The 15,561-nt window shown below is 47.6% G+C and overlaps 1 protein-coding gene across 2 annotated transcripts in view; it reads left to right on the top strand.

Moving 5' to 3' along the window:
* APOL5 (apolipoprotein L5) overlaps positions 1-15,561 on the top strand; it is an 18,977-nt gene that overhangs the window by 1,259 nt on the left and 2,157 nt on the right. For both annotated transcript variants that reach the window (XM_015566204.1, XM_015566205.1), the window contains exons 2-4: positions 4,301-4,402; positions 11,435-11,555; positions 12,774-13,717. In XM_015566204.1, the coding sequence (XP_015421690.1) occupies positions 4,372-4,402; positions 11,435-11,555; positions 12,774-13,713 (1,092 nt within the window). In that variant the 5' untranslated portion in view covers positions 4,301-4,371 and the 3' untranslated portion in view covers positions 13,714-13,717. The remainder of the gene's footprint in view (positions 1-4,300; positions 4,403-11,434; positions 11,556-12,773; positions 13,718-15,561) is intronic.

Genomic DNA, 15,561 nt, shown 5'->3' with positions numbered 1-15,561 from the left:
GTTGGGGGGTGGGGAGCTGGGCGCTGGGAGGGGTGGGATCAAAGGGATTTGTCTCTGCTTTTTGTTTATCTGCAGTGTCTGCAAATTGAAGGGTGTCGGTTCTGAATAAAAAGCCAAGAAGAGAGAAGCATTATGAGTTTCTAGATTAATTCTAAAAAGCAAATGTAAGATAGTATCAATCAAAATATCTCTACTTCCGTGTGTCTAAGAATGAAGAGCATGTCACAAAAATCTTCCTTACAGCTTTTATAGGCGCTGCTCCAATGTCCGTGCTGTCACATGCCCCAGGTTTCCTCCCTGGAGAATCCAATCAGCACGCGGAGCCCTGACTCCGTACATCCTGGCCCAAGTTCTCAGCGCTTTGTTTTCACCTCATTCGCTCATGTTCTTCATCTGTCTTCGGCGTTGCTTTTGTAATTTTTTAAAAATAGGGTCTCTTTTCCCTTCTGTGAATTCCAATAAGCATTAATTTTTGTGACGGCTTTATTTTTCTCGTCTCTTCTTTCCTAAGCTTCCCAGTTAATTTCCTTGAGCCCTCAGAGCTATTTTAGGGTCTTGCATTGACAGGGAAATTGCTTCCCCGGCTTTAAAAAAATTCATTGCCAAATCAGTGTTTGCAATTTTCATCGGCTTTTTGGCAACACTTTCCAGGTGAATATTCTTTACTTGCCATTTATTTTTCTTGTTGTTGTTACTGTCTCTTGTGTGTGTGTGTGTGATATATATAAATATTTATTGTAGTAAAATATAACATAAAACTGACCATGGTAACCACTTCTAAGTGTCCAGCTCAGTGGCATTAAGCACATTCATATTGTTGGGCCACCATCACCACTGCCCATCTCCAGAACTTTCCATCTTCCCAAACTGAAACTGAAGCACTAAACACCAGCTCCCCAGGCCCCTCAGCCTCTGGTAACCACCCTTCTACTGTCTGTCTTTCTGGATTTGACTTCCTAGATTCCTCCTCTGAGTGGAATCGGACACTATTAGTCTTTTGTGCCTGGCTTACTTCACTCAGTTCTGTTGAAACGACTTTCTTGGACAAAGATGGGGCTGCTCCTGTCTGGGGTGCCACGTCAGCAAAACTCAGATAACCTTCGTGCTCCTGTGGGTGCCCTGCTGGGCCAGACACAGCCGATCCCCAAACATCAACACCTCGGGGCCTTCTCACCCCGAACAAGGTCCACCGTGTGGCCCCAGCCGATCAGATCTTGTCTGTCTGTCTCTTCCGTGTTCCTCTTTTTTTACCCAGTCAGAGCTTCCTGCCTTCCACTCACTGTGCATTTCCCCGAATGGAGACGGTCTGCTTCAGGAAGTGCTATAAAGTTTGTTTGTAAAAAAGACCCTAATTGTCTTCCTTAGTCTTTACAAACAAAACAGCCCTAACCGGTTTGGCTCAGTGGATAGAGTGTCAGTCTGCAGACTGAAGGGTCCCAGGTTCGATTCCCACCAAGGGCATGTAACTTGGTTGCGGGCACATCCCCAGTAGGGAGTGTGCAGGAGGCAGCTGATCAATGTTTCTCTCTCATCGATGCTTCTAACTATCCCTCTCTCTTCCTCTCTGTAAAAAATCAATAAAATATATTTTAAAAAAGCACACAAAACCACCAGTTAACATGATGTCTTCAGGGTTCATTCATGTTACACATTATCAGAATTTTATCCCTTCTTAAGGCTGAATAGTATCCCATTGCAGATACATTCCACATTTTATCTAGCCATTCGTCCATGAATGGACATTTGGGCTTTTTCTACCTTTTAGCTATTATGAATAAGGCTGCTATGAACATGAACACACACATATCATATCTTCTTTCAATCATTTTGGGTGTGTTCCCAGAAGTGAAATTGCTGGGTCATATGGTAATGCTATCTTTAATTTTTTCAGTAACCTCCGTAGTGTTGGCAGTGGCTACACCATTTTATATTCTCACAAGCAGTGCACCAGGGTTCCAATGTCTCCACAATCTCATCAGCACTTGTTACTTTCTGTGTGTTTTGGATTTTTATAGTAGGCATCTTAATGGGGTGAGGTGGCAGCTCACTGTGGTTTTGACTTGTATTGCCCTAAGTCAGCAGTTCTCAACCTGTGGGTCGCCAACTTGTGGGTTGCGACCCCTTTGGGGATCGAATGACCCTTTCACAGGGATTGCCTAAGACCATGGGAAAACACATTTATAATTACATATTGTTTTTGTGATCCATCACTATGCTTTAATTACATTCAATTTGTCACAATGAAAATACATCCTGCATATCAGATATTTACATGACGATTCATAACAGTAGCAAAATTACAGTGATGAAGTAGCAACGAAAATAATTTTATGGTTGGGGGTCACCACAACACGAGGAGCTGTATGAAAGGGTTGCGGCATGAGGAAGGTTGAGAACCGCTGCCTTAAGTGATTAGTGATGTGCTTATTCTTGGCCATTTGTGTATCTTCTTTGGGGACATGCCTGTTCAAGTCCTTTGCCCATGTTTTTAACCGGGTTGGTTGTTTTTATTATTGAGTTAATATGTTTGTGGAGACCTTACCTCGGCTGCTGTTTTGTATGGACCACCTATTGGTGGGAGATTCAAATAAGGAAGAAGCCAGGGCTGTGTCCTGGCACAACTGCTCTTTCTGACGTGGGGCCTTCGACTTGAGATTCAGTTGTCCCTTCTCCCAGGCAAAGGCACTGGTCAGCTTGCAGACTGTTCCCAGTGCAGCTGGTGTCCTCCCTCTGTCTCAGGGACAAAGTGCATCCTACAAATATGGCTGTTTCTCCTTTTCTCCCGTCTTCACCGTTTCTTGGAACCAATCCAGGCTAGTGCCAACCCGCACAGCTTATTCTTACTATTTGAAAAAGGGACGTTAGTTTTGCACTTTGCGAAAACCCCTCCCCTTGAACAGGGCCTTTCCCCTAAAATCTGTAGCCATTGCCTACCTTTTCCGAAATCTGCAATTACCGGCGTCCTGTCCCCTTGTCGTCCCAAAGCCTTGCTCCCATCGCTTTCGGCATCCTTTTAACCTATTTAACCTACTCTCTCTCTTTTTTTTTTAACCTATTCTTTCTAGCTTCTAATAGATGGTGCTTCTATCATTTTTGTTGCTCTTGGACAATTGCCAAGAGAAGAGAAACTGATAACTTGGTCCATTCATCTTCACCCCAAGCGTTCACACTAAACGTTCTGAGCATCATCACACTGTACTGCAGATGGGAAGGAGACATGGCGTGAGAAGAATTAGACTCCGGTTTCCTCCCTCCACCTCTCCTGCCTCTTGGACCACTTCCTCTGACAGTCTTTAAAGATTCCTTTTATTTTTTTTTATATAAATTTTATTTGAAAGCCTTTTAGTTAACCAACATTTCCACTAAACCCATCCCCCAATGGTCTTTTAGTGCTACATGTGCTATTTTTTTATTGGGGTAACTTTGGTTGATAGGATCATATAGGTTTCATTTATAGATTCCTAGATACAAGATTTTTCTTATGGCTAAATAGTATTCCATTTTGTATATGAACCACATCTTCTTTATCCAGTCCACTATTGCAGGACACTTTGGTTGTCTCTATGTCTTGGCCAACGTGAATAATGCTGCAATGAACATAGGGTGCATATATCTTTGTGAATACATGATTTCCAGTTTTTTGGGATATACCTGTATACCCAGGAGAGGGATTGCTTGGTCAGATGGTAACTCTACCAAGTAAAGGCTACATGTGCTATTTAAGCTGTATCCTCTCACTTCATTCTCAGGTCTCTTTGACCTGCAGAAAGTCAAAAATATACCTTTTAAAGCTGCCTGCCTGGAGGATTGACTTTATAAATACCCACTGAATGAAATGGGATGCTGAAATCTACCACTGTTGTACTTTGTACTTTTGGTATATCTTTAAAATCATAATTGCATTGTATTTTTTCTAAATCGGAGGCTACAACCTGCAGGAGTTACTGTGCCAGTGGATGTATTTTGTTTCTTCATTAAATGTGCCGGGGTTTAGCCCCAGCGGGCCCAGGGTTCCCAAAGGTGTGGACGGAGACGGCGAAGAATGAAGGACATGAAGACTGCTGCATTCAGTTGATCAGCATAGCCAGATTCTCCTAAAGATTCCTTTTATTCTGCATTCCCTTGACACTGTTGGCATTTCCCAGGGCTCCCTCCTCAGCTCAGCTCGCTTCCCCACTGAGCTCACCGCCTCCCGTGGATTTTGCATGTTTATGAATCCCAGGTCCACGTCTCTAGGTCTCCGCTCTGTATGAATCCACTACCTCCTGAGTGACGGCGGGTCTGCTTTCACCTTCACCAGGTGAGGCGGCGTCTCTTCTGGCCCCGACCCATTATCACCTTTAGAGAAGCACGAGGAACCCTAGAGGCACCATGGCCAAGGTACCGGCTGGAACCCGCTCAGGTAACCCTCCCCTCTCCTCGGCAGTTTCTTCTGACCACAGGTCACCATCTCAACCGGGAACGGGGGGCCCTGGAGATTGGGAAGTGGGTGAGGGTCCAGGTCCCACTCCTGCCCTATTTCCCATGAAGTCTGCTCACACTCCTCCCCCAGTTAGAGGCATCTCATCCTGGGTCCCTTAGACACAAAGACCATATTTTGTGAACCCCAAATCAGAATACACATGCAGATCACCCCCTCCAGCCCCTGCGACCCTCAGCTGGCAGGCTCTATGGTCAGGTCGGAGGTCATCCTGTGGCTGTGCAGTCAGGACCACCCCCACCGAAATCCCTGAACTTGGCCTGGGGCCAGCCACACCTCCTCACTCAGTGTCCTTGCCAGAGACCATGGTGAAGCGAAACCGGGGAAGCACCTCCTACTCTGCTGGGTGGGCCTGGATCTCCGGAGACAGCCCTTTGGCAAATGGATTTAATTATGAGATTTAACCCCAGAGAGCCTCTTCCTCCCTCTAAACCCAAACTCGGATCTCAGGGGACGGGCCTCCAGCTGATGAGCTTTGAGGGCCCAACTGAGAGATAAGGGGGCAAGATGGACTAGCTGGGGCCAGCTCACCCTTCTCGTGGGAGGAGAGAGGACAGAGAGGGCAGGGCCGTGTGCATCACTGCACTGGGTTCGGACACAGGGGGGTCCAGCCTGTGCCAGGCGTGTCCCTCGTGCCAGGGAATCTAAACCAAGCAGGGAGGATGGTGCCCTCTTTGGGAGATGAGGCGAGGCGAGGCCAGAAGGTTCGTTATTCCTTCTCCCAGATAATGTGATTTTATGAGTTTTCCCAGAGGAAGACTCGCTTAAAAAAAAAATCCCCATCTGAGGATATTTTTCCATTGGTTTTTATAGAGAGTAGAAGAGAGAGGGAAAGGCAGGGAGAAACATGGATATGAGAGAAACACATGGATTGGTTGCCTCCAGCACACACCCTGACCAGGGCCTTGGCCAGGGAAGAGCCTGCAACACAGGTACGTGCCCTTGGCCGGGATTGAAGCCGGACCCTTGGGTCCGCGAGCCACGCTCTACCCACTGAGCCAAACTGGCTAGGGCTGGAAGATTCACTTTTAACTACAGAAATGTGATGGGATACGGAACATGATGGTTCGTGAAAGTGGCTATGAAAGTGATGAAACACCAGTCAGGGTTCTGTTGACGTCTAATCCAGGTATAAATGCCAAAGGTTCCCACTGGAAGGACCCGCTTGGTTTTTGTGGAGACCCGGGTTCCCTCTGCTTCGCCAGCCTCAGTCTATTCACTCCCCATGTAGCCCTCCCCCAGATAAAGTGGAGTCACCCCCTCCCCCACCCCCCAGGATCTGTTCTAAGTCAGAACAGGGGAGAGAGTCAGCTATGACTTTCAACATAAACAACTTAGTATCATGAACTCTGGGCCTTTAGCTAATGTGCCCTCTGCAAGGGACAGTGGAGATAGGTAGGCAGACACCCGCCCTCCCGGAGCCGTCGAGGGGCCACTGGGCAGCACTCGGCAAGCCCTACACTGGGCCTGTCTGGGCAGAGCAAAGAAACAAAAAGCAGAACTCCTCAGCTAATGTGCCTCACATCAAAGTGGAACAGTGGCAATAAAGAACAACCATTAACAGCAGTAATAAGTAGATGGTATCAAATTGAGTCAAAATCAGATTTGAATAAATTTTTGCCAACAAGAGATATCCTGAAATAAAGATAATGCAGAGGGCCAAAATAACAGCTTAGAAAAACATGTCGTGTGTACATTTTTAAAAGATGACAGTATTCATATTTAAAACTAGCGGCCCAGTGCACGAAATTTGTGCGCGTTAAAAGGGACTTCATTAGAGGAAATATCGTAATATTGCTATTTGTCCTTTCTCTATAACAGAAGTGCCAGAGATGAAAGAAAATTAGTAAAATGTATACGAAAATCTCCCTCCTGTCAGAGTCTGGGGCGCACCACAGGACCCAGAGTCAAGTCTCCGCCCACCTGCCCGTGCCTCGAAATTGCACGAGACCCAGACCCGGCTGGCCCCACCCGCATTGGGCGAGACCCAGACCCAGCTGGCCCTGCCCCCATCAAGCCCCTCCAGGCAAGGGGTGCAGCCTTAGGTCCTGCCGAGTGGGGGGGCACAGCCTTAGGTCCCCCGGCCCCAGTGCTGGGGAGAGGATCATGGCCTGAAGTACCCTGGCCTGGTGCCAGGGTGGGGGGTGTAGCGTGAAGTCCCCTGTCAAGCCCACTGGGTGGGGGGCACGGCCTGAAGTCCCCTGTCAAGCCCACTGGGCAGGGAGCATGGCCTGAGGTCCACCATCAAGCTCCTCTGGGCGGAGAGTGCAGCCTGAGGTCCCCTGCCCCAGCCTGGTGCCATGCAGCCTCAGATCCCTGCTGTTCAGTCATTTCATCCCTCACTAACCTCCCTGCCAGCCTTGTCACCCCATGCAGCCTGCTGTTTGGTCGTTACTGTTAGTGTGATGGCATCCCAGACCATTTGTATATTACTCTATTATTAGTACAGATGCCTTTTGTGTCTTTCCATGTGCTCACCAGCGCCCCCTGCACACTGTGCTTCCTGTAGGAGTTGGAGATTTTATGTTAAAAGAATGAGGAACGAAGATGCCTTATTCTTGTATTTTAATGGTTTTTATTACAAAAGTAGCATGCTTGGTGAATCCTTCCAGAATGTTTCCCTAGTCCTATACCACATAGATAATACTTAAAAAAAATCAAGATCATATTTTTCACTCCCCGCCTCCCCTCTTCCTTTAACTTAATACATCCGAGGCCTCATTCCCAGTCAGTTTGGATAGATTTGCCTCGGTCTTTTTCACATCCTAAGCCTTTATCTCATATCGGTGTACTTTCCTGTAAACCGTCTCCCTACATGGATATTTCAAATTGTGTCCACTTGTTTTCACCACTTCAAGGACCTGGTGGGCAGCCTTGCACGTGTCTCTGTGTACACGCCAGTGTGTTTGCGTGGCAGGAATGTCTACAGGGTGGTGCCGAGTTTCGGGCCTGTGTACATTATGTTACCTGATATTCCAAACCGTCCTCCCAACGGCTTCTATTCCAGCTCCAGCCACGTGTCTGAGAACACACCCTCCCTTCCCTCAGCGCAGGATGCTCCGGCAACCTTTTTACTTCTGCCAAAGTGACCGATGAGTGGCGTCTCGCTGTGGCCTGCATTTGCATTTTCTGGCGTCTCATGATGTTAAACATCTTTTCATGTGTTTATCGGCCATTGTCTTCTTCTGTGAATCACCTTTCCAAAGAACATGAGAAATCCCTGTTTATGGAAAATGAGAACCCAGTGCAGTTTGAAGGAGCAGGGATTTTGTTATTGCTTCTTCTTCTGTTTTAATGCTGTTTCTTTTTTTAAAAAAAGATATTTTTATTTATTTTAGAGAGGAAGGAAGAGGGATAGAGAGATAGAAACATCAGTGATGAGAGAGAATCATTGATTGGGTGCCTCCTGCATGATCGGGGATCAAGCCCACAACCCGGGCATGTGCCCTGACTGGGAATCGAACCCTGACCTCCTGGTTCATAGGTTGACGCTCAACCACTGAGCACTGCAGCTGGGCTTGTTATTGCTTCTTTACTCTTCAAGCTGGCGTGGCTCACGGTCGAAGAGTTTGATTCCCGAGGCCATGGTTCAACTCCCGGTCAGGGCACATGCCCAGGTTGTGGGCTCAATCCCCTGTGTGGTGCATGCAGGAGGCAGTGGATCAATGATTCTCTCTCATCATTGATGTTTCTGTCTCTGCCTCTCTCTCCTTCTCCCTCTCTGAAATAAATAAAAATTATATATTTTTAAAAAGGACAGGTGTGGGAAAGGGTGGGAGAGACAGGTTTCAGGCTCAGTGAAGAGAAATGAGGTCATGTTTATTACTCACATTAAAAACTTTAAAAAATTAAAAGCACCCCAGGAAGATGTGGCAAACAGAAAGAAACCTGCAAGCTCTTTTAGAATTTCAGAAAACAAGCAACTTTCATGTCATATAAATTGTTCCAGAAATGTGTTATTACCTATATTCTACGAAGTTTTCAGGAAAGAAAACTATAGTTCAATATCATTTATGACTCTAAGACAAACATAATGAATACGATACTAGAACATATAAATCTGTAATATACTGATGCAAAAACCTGCAATGGTTTCCACGGAATTTAAGAATAATTCAATATATGGAAATTTATGCACATAATACACTATACTCATGGGATAAATAAAAAAGGAAAATTATGATAATCCCATTAGAGTCTAAAAACTCAGCACCTCATCCTAACAGAAATACGGAAATATAGGAATGAAACGTACTGCATTAGGTGTAAGAGTGTGTTTATAAACCAACTGCCAGCAGTAAAATACTGGAGTCAATTTCATAAAGTTAAATAATTTAAGAATTCAAGCTAGCCTCATGAGGTATGGAACCAAAATAAGAAAAAGAAGTATTGAAAAAAATAGGAAAGAAACCCAACACTATGTATTCATGAGTTATTCATTTACTCACTATTGCAAGGAGTAAAAATTCAGTGAAGCCCAGAGGAGTATGAAGAATGAATTCTGTTTCTACAGAGTAACCCGCACAAGTTAGACAACACAGTAGTAAGAGACAGGAGGAAACAACGTTGGAATGTGAAGCAGCGACAAATCTTACTTAAAGGGAAGAGAGAGCATAGCATCCTGAGAGGCCATATTGCCCTGCTGGGTAGGAGGGGATGCAGCAGGATCTATCCTTCTCAAAGGCACATGTTTGTCAATATGATAACAGCAAGAAACTTCCTTCCTCAGGTTTAACTGGAAATATAAGTAGCTCCCCAGGCCCTGCACGCAGAACTGCAAGCAGCCAGAAAGCAGAGGTGGGCGTGGGGGCCGATCTCTGGCCCAGTCACTAGCCAGCATGGAGACAGTAACCAGGACAGGGTCAGTGCCATCATGTGAAGGACTCACATGATTGACAAACACATGAAGACCCCACTGTGTCGCAGAAGGGAGTGTGTCTATAAACATGAAGGCAGGCCCCTCTTTTTTTTTTAAAATTTTGTTTCATTGCTTAAAATATTACAAAGAGTAGTACATATGTCTACTTTGCCCCCGTCCCCTTCCCATTCCCCCATCCTCCCCTACCCCCCAGTGTCTTGTGTCCATTGGTTATGCTTAGATGCACGCATACAAGTCCTTTGATCTCTTACCCCACCCCCGCAACCCTCCCCAGCCTTCCTGCTGTAGTTTGAGTCTGTTCGATGTTGCTCAAGGCTGGCCCCTCTTGATGAAAGAGCAGAGACATCCTATATAATAAAGATGTAATATGCAAATTAACCCTCACACCATCACAAGATGGGGGTGACCAGGCCGGCATGGGGGGCAGTTAGTGGCAGTCAGGCCAGCAAGCAGAAGCAGTGAGGGGTGATCAGGCCAGTGGGGGGGAGCATTTAGGGGCAACCAGGCAGGCAGACAGGTGAGTGATTAGGAGCCAGTGATCCAGGATTGTGAGAGGGATCCTGGATTGGAGAGGATGCAGGCTGGGCTGAGGGGAACCCCCCTTATGCACAAATTTCGTGCACTGGGCCTCTAGTCAAAAATACTCATCTGACAACGGTGTAGCAATATGGACAATACTTGTCCTACAATATTACATTTAAAAAATAACAGACACAGTTATAGCATGCTATGAAAGCCACGTAAACAAGAATATGCATATGAAAAATTACTGGAAGTAAATGAAAAAAATCAACAGTATTTGGGATGATTTCTTTCTTTCTTTTTTTAAAATATTTTATTGATTTTTTACAGAAAGGAAGGGAGAGAGATAGAGTTAGAAACATCGATGAGAGAGAAACATTGATCAGTTGCCTCCTGCACATCTCCCACTGGGGATGTGCCCACAACCCAGGTACATGCCCTTGACCGGAATCGAACCCGGGACCCTTCAGTCCGCAGGCCGATGCTCTATCCACTGAGCCAAACCGGGTTCGGCGTGGGGGTGGGGGGGGGTGATTTCTGAGCAACACAGGAAGCTGCAGCATAAGAGATTCTAAGCAAGGGTAGCTATGCAACATTATCTATGGAGGGGAGGAAAAATAATTTTTCCTCTACCCTTCTGCGTTCTTATCTGAGACCCTTGTAATAAAAGAACAACCAGAAAAAAAGGAAAGTTCATTGGCACATATTCTTCATGAACAAATGGGTGAGACCCAGGGAAAAATGAGTAACTCCCTAAGGAGGCTTCGAAGTCAGTCTTAAGCACCATTTTCATAGAGAAAGGGGAGGCGACGCAGGCCTCCTTGAGGGGAGTAAATCATTGTTTTAGGAAAGATGAAGGATCCTTGGAAGAACAGAGGGGAGGTATGACAGTTTGTGACAAAGTGTGCCTGGGTGTGGTGTCAACTTCAAGTCTCCTCTCCTGTGACAAGAGCCAACCTCCCTGGTCGATGACACTCGGGGAAGGGGACGCAGGACAGCCACTGCCTTTTGGAGGATCTGTCCGTAGGCAGATGAGGGGAGCTCAGAGATAGCCTCCTGCATTGCTGCTTTACAAGTGCCTACAGCTCAAAACAGTGGGTGATCAAAGAGGCATCTTCGGGGTGACATAGTCTGCTGCCTGACACCGACTTGGTTGAACAGACAACTAACCAACTCCTCAACTCAGGAAGGGTTGAGCAGGGACCGGACAATCCTTCTGGGACGGTAGATGCAGTGGGCTGGACGGAATGCATGCTCGCTTGCTTCTGAGCTTGCAATAGTATAAATAAAATGGCCCTGATCATCTTGGTGCCTATTGATGGGTTATTGGATGATTAGCAAAAGATTCTTGTGACTAAATATGTGATAGCAAAAATTCAACAGCCACCAGAAACCTAAGAGATGCCCAGTTTGACTACAGCCTAGTTAGCTCTGGGCATTGTCAGTTTGTTTGTTTAAAATCATTAGGCAAAAAATGATGTGCAACTTGTGAGACATTACAATTCTTGATGTATTCTAATGTTGCTTATTTTATTCCCAAATGTTATAATTAGATGGTCTACTTCACCAGAGCATCGTGGAAGGTCTAGCCACCATGACCAGAGAAGACATACACCGGCTCCTCTCTGATTGGCAGGCCTGGGAGACGGTGATGGAGCAACTTTGCTTGGAAAGGTAATCCCAGAGCAGCGATGTCTGGGGTGAAATCACCAGAGTGAGAGTTCTGTGAGGGCAGGGACTGGGCTGGTGTGCTCGCTGCCGGAATTCTAGCCCCGGGAACGGCATCTGGCACACACCTGGCACGCAGTGACTTGATGGGGAAGGATGTTGGAAGCCACTCCTGCTTCCCTGGGGAGGGGTCAGCTGGCAGGCCTACCTGAGGCTGCTGATGGCCTTGCCGGGGAGCAGAGGGCTCCGACGCCATTGTCAACAGTTCCTCTGGGGCCTTGGGGCTGCTTGGGCTCAGTTGGGTTTTCCTGCGAGCCCTGCCTCCTTTCCCACAGACACACCCTCCAATATCTAAACCCACGCCCCGTCCGTGGAACGAACCTGAGGGCCATACAAGTCAGACTCTCACGAGTCATAGGAAGTCGACTGCAGCATCCGGCACAGGCCCCCGGTGTCCACTTTGGAAGCCCCCCATCCTGACAGACTCCTGCCTGTTACCACGCGAGCGGAGTAGAACCCGCTGTTCCCAAGCACGACCACCCTCTGTTCGAAATTTACTTCCAGTTTCCAAAATACACGCGTGTCGGAGTGAATGGCCATGAGCCCTCCCCTAGGGGAGAGGTGCTATTTGGTGTCTCCCTGCAGGTCCCCCCACCTTTTTTTTTAAGAATGTAGGTTATTTTACGATTTTTTAATATACGTCTAATACATGCACATGATACAAAACTTGAAAGGAACAGAAGGGCAAACAGTAAAAAGTGTCCCCCAAGCTTTGGCCCCAGGTTCCCACTCCCTCCCCAGAAGCAACCACAATTTCCAGGTAGATCCCCTTTAAATAGAAAAAATGGAAATGGAGACATGGCTTCCACAGGCTCTTATACTCTATTTCCCAGGACAGACCTGCTCACAGCCTGTACAGATGCACAAATTACGCACAGAGGTATGTTTATTAAGAAAAGATTTGGTGACGAAAGCCAGTGATGCGTTTATATTGTGTCTGATTCACCACACTGGTGTCACAGCCAGTCAGGCCGTGCAGGGGGCTCGCATCACCAGCTCCTGCCGCCAGGGGGCCAGGCCCGAGGGCCACCCTCTGTCACACTGCTCCCCAATTGTACCTTGATTCCCAGGGCGCTGCTCCCTGAGTGCGTTCGAGACCTGAGATGACCTAGAAGTCTTCAGCCTCAGGCTGGGAAAACACGCGTGTGCTGTTTCTGCCCACAGGGATGAAGCCAATGCGCTGTACTATATCGTGGTCCAGGAGCTGATGCGACGGGAGGAAGGGTTCGGGCCATCTGGGAACCTGTCCCAGGAGGAGATGATGTTTCTCCGAGAGTTCCCCTTGCGGAAGCATAAGCTGGAAAACGCTATCAGCGAACTTCGCAGCATCGCAGACCAAGTTGACACCACCCACAGGATGCTCACCAAGACCAGCCTGGTGGCCAGCTCCTCGGGGGCGGTGTCCGCCGTCATGACCATCATGGGTGTGGCCCTGGCACCGGTGACAGCAGGAGGAAGCCTGCTGCTCTCAGCAGCAGGGCAGAGCCTGGGGTTAGCAGCTGCCGCCACCAACATTTTGACAAGTGTCTTAGATAATAGGAGCAATTCGGCAGCAAGAGACAGAGCCAGCAGACTGGCGGGTCTCCCCACAGCCCCGGAGGCTGGAACCGGTGAAGAGACACATTCCTCTAAAGGAATTTTTGTTCAGAGATGTGTTAACACTCTCGGGAGCATCAGGCAGCTTCGTGCCTTCCAGAGGGCCCAGGCCAACCCCGGCTTCATTGAGAGGGTCAGGAACTTCGTGGCCACAAGGCGTGTGCCCTTCTGGAGGGCCACAGGGGTGCAGAGGGCGGCAGGGGCGCCTGCTCTGGCTATGACCGGCGGTGCCCGGATGCTGAGCGTAGCTGGGGCTGGCTTCTTGCTCATGCATGATTTGAGAAGCATCCAGGAGAACTGGAGGCACCTGGAAGAGGGGGCGAGGACGGAGACGGCCGAGGAATTGAGGGCGCTCGCCCGGGAGCTGGAGCAGGAGCTGGACCAGCAGTCCCAGCGCTATGAGCTGACCATCCAGAAGCTGGAGAGGAGCTCGTCACTGAACCAGGAAAGAGGAAGAAGGACAAGGCTGCCGAGGATGAGTGGTGCCGAGGATGAGTGGGGATGCTAACCAGGTAGGCATGGAAATAGGCTCATAATCACAACTGCCTTTTCCAGGGAGGGCTTTCCCACACTCCTCCCTTGAATGTGGCCCCTCCTGCTATTTCCAGCATCCCGTGCTTTTCTCCCAAAGTGCTGGCCATGCATTTCTTTCTTCCTTTCTTTCTTTCTTTCTTTCTTTCTTTTTTTTAAATATATTTTGATTTTTTACCGAGAAGAAGAGGGATAGAGAGTTAGAAACATCATTGAGAGAGAAACATCAATCAGCTGCCTCTTGCACACCCCCTACTGGGGATGTGCCCGCAACCAAGGTACATGCGCTTGACCGGAATCGAACCTGGGAGCCTTCAGTCCGCAGGCCAACGCTCTATCCACTGAGCCAAACCGGTTAGGGCTGACCATGCATTTCTGAAATCACCTGTTTGTTAGGTACTGGCTGGCTGTCCTTATGCAGAGCGCCCCCTGGGGGCGGCGGGTGAGTAGTGCTGGGCACACGGCAGGTGCGCCCTAGTTGTGTTGAATGACGTGAGTCTGGCATTTCATGATAAAGGTGACACTTCAAATGAGTTGAGAAAGGATCGTTATTTGAAAAGGAGTTTGTATTCCTAGACTCTCTTATTCAGAAACATAACTATTTGTAGAAAATGAAAACGACTATCAGGAAAATGAAGCAGAATTTCAAAATTCCTCCTTAATTCTACAGAGAGGGTGGGGTGGGGCCAGGTAGCAAGGCCACTGCCTGAGACGCTGGAAAGAGACAGAAGACTGTGAGGCTCATAAATTCATTCATTCACTCATTAGTTCATTCATTGACCCATTAATTGGGACCAGTGATGGGGCCAAGGACGAAGAAAGTGTTCCCAGTCTCGTCTGCATGTTGAAATCGCCTAGGAAGCTTTAACACACACCGATGAGTGGGTCTAACTGAAGTGGGAAAGGACCCGGGCTTTGGACACTTCAAAGGCTCTCCTAGTGGTTCTGCGTGTGGCGAGTTTGGGAGCCCCTGTTTTAAAGGGAGGGGCTTTCTTCCCATTCCTCTACAATCGAACCTCTTTTCTCAAACGTCTCCCATCTCCAACAACCTGGTTCCAGGCCAAGTTGCTCACAGAAAAAAGTCTCCCTTGTGGATCAAAACTTCCATTTTCGAACAGACAACCCTCTCAAGTGAGGTATCACCATGACAAAAGGCTTCTGGCAGGCAACCGGCAAAGGAGGGAATGCTTTGGTTGCTGGCAATTAGCATAATTTTAAAACATAAAGAAGCCACCAGCCCAGGCTGTTTTGATGCGGAGGATAGAGCATCAGCCAGCAGACTGAAGGGTCCCAATTCAGTTCTGGTCAAGGGCATGTGCTCGGCTGCAGACTCAATCACCAGATTCCATCTCATCATTGATGCTTCTCTCTCCCTCCCTCTCCCTTCCTCTCTGAAATCAATAAAAATATATTTAAAAAATAAAATAAAGAGGCATCAATTAGCTAATGCTAATGTTGCTAAGGGTGTGAAAGTGCTCACAAAACAGCAATCACAGGCAACCGAATAGGTAGAAAAACTGTTGTGGATTGGATAAACGAAAAGCAGTTAGCCTGTGGTAGCATTTCAGTGGTAGCATTTCAGAGACAGTGATATATAAAAAATTCCTTTAAGATTAGTAGGGGGTGGTTTGATAAATTTAAGAGAAGAAGTGTTTATAAATTAAACAGTATATTAGACATAGCCTAATATATAAAAAGCCGGGGGCTGTCACAGACTAAACGACCAGATGGACAACTGGGGCGACCAGGCAGGTAGGGGGGTAAGTGAGAGACGACCAAATGACTGAATAGCAGGCTGAATGGGGTGACCAAGCCGGTGTGTGTG

This window comes from Myotis davidii, unplaced genomic scaffold, assembly GCF_000327345.1.
Source record: "Myotis davidii unplaced genomic scaffold, ASM32734v1 scaffold842, whole genome shotgun sequence".
In the NCBI taxonomy this organism is placed as follows: Eukaryota; Metazoa; Chordata; class Mammalia; order Chiroptera; family Vespertilionidae; genus Myotis; species Myotis davidii.
The sequence above is the reverse complement of the archived record's forward strand: the minus strand, read 5'-3'. Positions and strand labels throughout refer to the sequence as shown.